General features: G+C 50.2%; 1 protein-coding gene across 1 annotated transcript in view; it reads left to right on the top strand.

Annotated features, from left to right (window-relative positions):
• Window positions 1–6712, top strand: part of F13A1 (coagulation factor XIII A chain) — a 154757-nt gene extending 148045 nt beyond the window's left edge. The window contains exon 15 of the mRNA XM_055406757.2: window positions 4972–6712. Within this exon, the coding sequence (XP_055262732.2) occupies window positions 4972–5125 (154 nt within the window). The 3' untranslated portion in view covers window positions 5126–6712. The remainder of the gene's footprint in view (window positions 1–4971) is intronic.
• The last annotated feature ends 802 nt before the right edge of the window (window positions 6713–7514 follow it).

The following is a 7514-nucleotide window of genomic DNA, read 5'->3' on the forward strand; positions in this document are numbered from 1 at the left end:
GGAAAGATTGAAGGCAGAAGGAGTAGGGGCGGCAGAGGATGAGATGATTAGATAGCATCACCAACTCAGTGGACATGAATCTCAGCAAACTCCAGGAGAGACTGGAGGACAGAGGAGCCGGGCCTGCTGCAGTCCACGGGGCCACAAAGAGTCAGACACGACTCATCGACTGGACAACAGCAGAGCGTTCTAGACTCGGTTTCCTATTTAGAGACCAACAACAGCCCCGGGCCCGTCACTCGAAGGTCTGCTTTTGGCACACCTCACACCATCAGACTATGCTACAGCTCTCAGCTTCCGTGACTTCTAGCGACAAAGAGGGTCACAGACAAGACAGCCCATTCCCCGGTCAGGTAGTTCTAGTGGCTAGAAAACAACTCCACCTTTCAGCCTCTCCAGTGGACCTGTCACCTGGACCCATACAGAGAAGAAGGTACATTTGTCTCCCACCTAATGGCTTGCAAATGTCTGCAAACCGCTGTCTGATCTTCCCGCGTCTGCCCTATCCCTCCCCAGCTTCATTCCCCTCAGCCCTAATGCAGTTTCAACTCCCTCCCTCGCCCACACCCTCCCATTTGTCAGGGCTCCTCTTAAAGTGTGACACCCAGAACGGATCACAATCTTGGAGGTTTATTACTTTCATTTCTACCGCAAATAAGGCCCCATCAGCATCAATCAATCCAGCGTATTTCCTGTGGGGTGACCTTCTAAGGCACACAGAAAGAGGTGGAGGTACGTGGAAACTGCCTTATGACCCAGATGTGTTAGGAATTTCCCCAGCACCCTTTGTGGAGGACTCTGAGTCTGCAAGACAAGAGCAGACTTCACCCTCTTTAAGATGATGTGCCCCCTGAAGACTGCATTTCTGTTGAATCACAGCACTCACAGCTCTGCATCTGAGCATTTAAGAGGGGCCTGATGCCGGCAGATGCGAGAAACGACAGAGAAAATAGTTTGAGTGCTTTAATAAAAAAAAAACACAAGCACAAAATATAACAACCTTTCTATGCTAATAGGGAAGCTGCAAAAAAAAAAAAAAGGAATTAAATTAGAAATCAACTCCAGCTAGCAGAAGAGGTCAGAGGAGCACGCCCTGCTTTCGTCAGAAACGACAGGCTCGCTCACCCGTTCTCACACCTTCCCACTCGACTCAGATGCAAGAATCGCTCAGGCAAAGTGAAATACGTTTCTCCTTCAAAGCAGCCCCCTGCTGGAGCCAATTTTTCCTCCTCCAACAGTAACCCCACAAGCTTCATCTGAGGGTACCAGAACCTCCTGCCACCTTGATACTGTGGCTGTGCAAGAATCCCACCTTGGTCTCCAGCCAATGCAAGGAAAGAGGCAACCTGTGCGTTGGAGGAAAGGGTGACTCCCCACGCCGAGCAAAGACCCGCCTCTAGGGAGACACACGGTTCCCAGGGTTGAGGAGGAAAGGGTGACTCCCTGCACCAAGCAAAGACCCGCCTCTAGGGAGACACACGGTTCCCAGGGTTGAGGAGGAAAGGGTGACTCCCTGCGCCGAGCAAAGACCCGCCTCTAGGGAGACACACGGTTCCCAGGGTTGAGGAGGAAAGGGTGACTCCCCGCACCGAGCAAAGACCCGCCTCTAGGGAGACACATGGTTCCCAGGGTTGAGGAGGAAAGGGTGACTCCCCGCACCGAGCAAAGACCCGCCTCTAGGGAGACACACGGTTCCCAGGGTTGAGTGTCCAGGTGCATTAGGTGTGTATGTGTGTGCTCAGTCATGTCTGACTCTCTGCGACCCCATGGACTGTGGCCCACCAGGCTCCTCTTCCATGGGACCTTCCAGGCAAGAATACTGAGGTGGGTAGCCATGCCGTCCTCCAGGGGATCTTCCCAACCCAGGGCTCTAATCCATGTCTCCTGGGTCTCCTGCTTTGGCAGGCAGATTCTTTCTTCTTACTGAGCCACCTGGGTAGTCCAGCTGCATTGCTTATGGTTAATACCTGACACTGGGGAAGCATAAAGGGAGCTGAACTGGGGAAAGGACGGAGGAGGCCATTCCCTACATGGTGGATCCAAGGCCATGTCCCACCACACTCTGCCTTAGGCTCCATCAGTGATCACTTCAACACACAGATCTCTAGCACATCAGTAACAGAGCCTGGTCCTCAGTCTCTTGTGGGGGTGCAGGTCCAGAGGGTGGATCTATGCAAAGCAAGGGAAGCTCTGTTTCTCAGAGACTGCCAGAAATTGGAAATAAGTTAACACAGGAAATGTTTGATGATCCAGGCTGGGCTTGGGACTTTAAGGAGACCACTGCTTTCCCTGTTTCCTCCTGATTCCCTCCTCCTCACATCTTCACAAGCAAGACAGGAGCCAGCCAGCACCCCTATCCATCTTGTCAGACGACTGACACACAGCTGCATACCCTGTCCTGTGAAAGCCCAATCAGAGAGTGGCAGGTCCATGTAACAACTTGGACTCTTCAAGTGCAATTCTTTGGAACCAAGCGGAACCCTTCACGGGGCTGTATTCTTTTCTCCGATACACACCTTGAATAGTCAAGGGAGTGCCCGCTCCCCTCGGCCATCCACACCCCTGCCCGGACCCTAGGCAGCAGGGGTTCTGGAGCTCCAAGCAGAGGCGAGCAGGGGACTGAACAGGGAATAGGTGGTGCTGCGTCTGTGGCCCACTTGGCACAGCCGACTCTGTGCTGAGATGACCCACCTTGCTGCTCTCTCCATGCCTCCTCCTGCCGTCCTTGGATGCTTCGAGCTGCTGCCCCCAGAGACCCGCAGCCGTCAAGTTTCTGCTCTTGACAATCCCAGAACATCAAATAATTCATCTTCCTGATGCATTTTTTTTTCTCTTTAAAAAATGATCAGGTTCAATAAGTTATCTTAAGAGAAAAGTTCCCTGAATTGGGGCTGTTGTTTGAGATTTTGAGTCTCTCAAGTAGGACAGAGGGCTGGACACATGGAGGACGAACACAGACAGTTGCAGTTTATTGTAATCATAATCCCCTAAGCCTGCCTGCATTCGGGATGATAAATGGCCGGCACATCCTGATAGCTCAGCACATTACTGAGAATCATTTATCAGCACACCTATCCCTGGGAATACAGGGCTCTTCCAGTATTACTCCACTCAGCCAGATGGGGAGATGATTCTTTTCTTTCTGCGTGCACGCCTTTATCTGTAGGAAAACGCACAACGGCATGGGTGTGTCTCTTCGTGTGTATCCTGGATGATACTCACGAGCGGGATGATACTCACGTACTCATGGGTACGTGGATGAAAACCGCTATGGGGGTGAGCTGATGAATTAGAGCAAATAAAGAAGCCACTCCAGCCTTCTTGCCTAGGAAATCCCATGGACAGAGGAGCCTGGCGGGCTACAGTCCGTGGGGTCGCAAAGAGTCGCACACGACTGAGCGACTAGCATTCAACAATCCATTCAATGAAGTAAAGCTCAGGGGTGCCGTTTCTGTTTGAGGGAGTTCAGTTCAGTTCAGTTCAGTCGCTCAGTCGTGTCCGACTCTCCACGACCCCATGAATCACAGCACGCCAGTCCTCCCTGTCCATCACCAACTCCCGGAGTTGACTCAAACTCATGTCCACAGAGTCGGTGATGCCATCCAGCCATCTCATTCTCTGTCGTCCCCTTCTCCTCCCGCCCCCAACCTTTCCCAGCATCAGAGTCTTTTCCAGTGAGTCAACTCGTCGCATGAGGTGGCCAAAGTATTGCAGTTTCAGCTTCAGCATCAGTCCTTCCAATGAGGGAGTTACCTCCCTTCTATGGCTATCGGCCAGATCCTTAAACTGGAGAGTTATCTCACAAAATGTTCCCGATGGATTACTTGGGGGAAACAAAGGAAAAGAGAAGGAATCAATCAGGGTTTGCTCTCGAGAAGCAAATGTCTAAAAACCTATATTCATATTGAAATGACTTTTTGAATTAAGGGTAGAGAACTGTTTCTCTGCATCCAGGCAGGAAGAACTTGCCTCAGTTATGTTACAGAGAGTTCAGGCGGGGCAAACGATGACCAAAGCTGATGGTGAAGAGTAGTAACAGTAATAACAGGGCCGCAGCAGCACAGAGCTAATCTGTGGCATGTCACCATGCCTTGCCATCGCTCCAAGCAACACCTCACTCACCCTGTCCACACCCTCGTCAATATTGCATAGTGCCCACCTTTCCCAGGGGAAGAAGCCTGTGGTGAGGTCACTGTTTCAAAGCTTCAGTCATAAAATCCATTTACCGAGTTGGAAAAATTCTCCCATATGGAGGCTATGTGTGTGCACTGGTCACATAATCTGGCTTTTCTGTAACTCAGTGAGATCATGTATATAGCCATGTTTCTAAAAACAAATGCCAGATTAGTGGAGACCTGAAATTCTCAAAACCAATGCCTAGAGGGGCCCCAGAGAGAGACGTCCCCAAGCCTCAGAGGCGTTTCCCAGGCCACCGGTACAGAGGACAGACACCCAGCAGCAAGCTGTGTGGGCAAGGGGCCCACGCTGGGTGAGGCAGCGTCGTGAATGACAGGGCAGGCAGGGCGATGCTCCCGATCCCGGGCCCAAGAACAGGCCTGTCCCAAGGGGATCGGCCAGAACACTTGAGCATCACGACCTCGGTACAGGAAGCTGCGGATTCAGATAGAAGTCCAATCCCAGGAGGGACCTTTGGCCCCAACATGAGCTGAGAGAGATCAGTCATGTCCATGAGGCTACTGCGGAGGCCTGGGGGTTCTCGGCATGGACCACGTCCTCCAGGAGGCAGGCTGATGCATCCAAGTGGAAGGAACCGTGACCCATGGGGCTGTGGCTGACCGAGCCTCAGATAGGAGCCCTAATCAGGTGGTGACTGGGAACTGGCGGACCAGGCCCTTCTGTCTTCCCAGTCACCATCAGCTGAGCGCCGCCGGTGACCCAGACCATCACAGTGGGAAACACGATCTGCCTCTCTGGGGTGTAAAACCTTCCCTACCTCTTCCATCCTTTCAGGGAAATCCGGCCCAACTCCACCGTGCAGTGGGAAGAGCTGTGTCGGCCCTGGGTCTCCGGCCCCCGGAAGCTTATCGCCAGCCTGACCAGCGACTCCCTGAGGCACGTGTACGGCGAGCTGGACTTGCAGATTCAGAGACGACCTTCGATGTAGACGCACGGGGGTGCCAAGCAGGACCCAGGCACCTGGCCTCTTGTAGTCTTGGCTGAGGAAGTTCTAATGCAAAAATAGTCAGCTCTTGCTTTAACTTAGCTGTGAAGCCCTGGACAGGACTGGATAGGGTCCCAGAGTGGTGGCGGCATGTATTTCAAAGACACACTTTTCAGTGTGGCTATTCAATGTGCAAGTTAGTTTTTAATCACCCCACCTTCCAAAGGATTCTGAGCATTAGCATTAATTAAGCCCTAATTAGGCTCTCGGAGCTCATAAGAGTAAAAGTCATCATTTATCATCTCAATGGCTGCAGCTCCAACATCAGAGGACTTCCCTTGCCTGGGGATTTGCTCAATACGTGGCCTCATGTAAAACAGGGCTTCTCATCCCCTTGCTCAGCCTTTTGGGGATCACATACTCCCCGAACAGGAGGGAAGGGCCCTAGAATTCTAGTCCCCTTTCTTGGAATCAGGTTTTAGCCTCCATATCAGAATATTTTCCCCAGTAATTGAGTGCAACATCATTTTTCTTCTTGGCAAAGCCAGGGAAAGGTCTTCCATCTTGCACCTGCGGCAAAGCGACCGCCTGCCAAATTTCACAGATTTACGTTGTGAGAAGAGGTGGCGCCATATTAACAAATTGCATTTGCGGGGAACTTAATCCCTGAAGAGGAGATAAGAAAGCAGGTGCAATACTCAGATCTATTAAATAATGTAGTTTTATAGTGCTTTTTATAGGAGGCGTTACACCATGGCCCGAACGGGAGGAACCAATGGCCCTAACTTTAACCCTTTGGGGGCTGTAGTATTAGAAATTAACCAGACTGACTTAGGACAGTGGGGATGAGGAATTAACCTCCTTTATTAGTAATTATACTTCACCTGTCTCTCTGGAAGCATCTTCCTGGCACAATGATCCAATTTTAGAGACAGAATAAACCCAACAAGTTGGAGAAGCTGGCAGATTTAGTGACCAGATGTGTGGAAGGGCAGCCACTATTTCTCTCATCCTTCACATCACCCACATTGAGACCTCAGCTCGGCACGCAAGTACTAAAAGCTAATACGGACTCCACCCTGCAAACAGCCAGTGCTACTGTACATCTGATGACAAAGGACATGGATATCACTGGAATTAGGCTCTAAGGATCCGACAGGCAAGGCGACCAAATATTTATCTCCAAGGCTGATTTTTTTCTTGTCAAAATTACCAAATTGATATGTGTAGAGTGTGATTTAGGTCAGTAAACTGTGATTCTTAGCAGAAGAAAGAAAAGATGAGTAGTGAGAAGGAATCGGGGGAACGCCAGAATGGAATTATATATGGTCTCTACAGCCACATTTCTAGGCCTTTGAGATGGTTCCCGAGCCTTCAGCACTGGAATCCATGAGGGTTAGCGAGTCCCCTTCACAGACACCTCATACCTAACTCTACTAAGTAATCTCCCAGCATTTGCCAAGGCTTCCAATACTCAGTTCTAAAATGAAATGCATTTTATCGGAGTGTTAAACTGGCTTACCATAGTATATTCTTATTAACTAGAATGTAATCAAAGCTTAAAATAAAGTTAATCTGATTATATTTGCATCTGTACAGAAGTGAAGGCTTTTGCTTTTCAATGCAACATACTACTAACCACAGCTGCTTGAGGAACCACCCTTCCTTGGCAGCAGGTGGCTCACCCCGGTGAGTGAAACAAGCATCTCTCCTCGAGGGAAAATCACTCACGTGGTAATGGCGTTACAGTTCGCTTTCCTCGCGGCCCTCTCTACACTCTATCAACCTCACTCAACAAAGGAGGAAGTTCAGTTTAAAAATAAGCTTCCAGAAACTTCAAAATCTCTGCAGACACTTTTTTCATGAGTAAGCTCATGAATCATTATGATGACTCCAGTGGACAAGCCAGCGTGAACACCTATCATGACGAACACCTTTTGTGGTCTTAGAACAGAGATGGAAACTATATGAAAAATATGTACAGGAGGTCCTATATTCATGGCTGACAGTACTGAACAGCTGCATCTTGGGGCCTCACAGTCCTTCTCCATGCAGAACTCCAACCAGCTGTTACAAACTGATTTGGAGTTGGCATTCAGAATAAAACCTATCCTACCTACGTTAGAATCAGCCCACCCCCTTTGGCAACTGAGACTCTAGACTGCAATAACGCCATGGCTTCACTTTCACGCATTGGAGAAGGAAATGGCAACCCACTCCAGTGTTCTTGCCTGGAGAATCCCAGGGACGGGGGAGCCTGGTGGGCTGCCGTCTATGGGGTCGCACAGAGTCGGACACGACTGAAGTGACTTAGCAGCAGCAGCAGCACTGGTAACAAACAATGTGGTATTCCGTGCTGGTTCAGTGGTAAAGAAGCCAACTGCCAATGCAG

This window comes from Moschus berezovskii, chromosome 23 (assembly GCF_049115385.1).
Source record: "Moschus berezovskii isolate FMDL1 chromosome 23, NW_MosBer_1.0, whole genome shotgun sequence".
NCBI classification, from domain to species: domain Eukaryota; kingdom Metazoa; phylum Chordata; class Mammalia; order Artiodactyla; family Moschidae; genus Moschus; species Moschus berezovskii.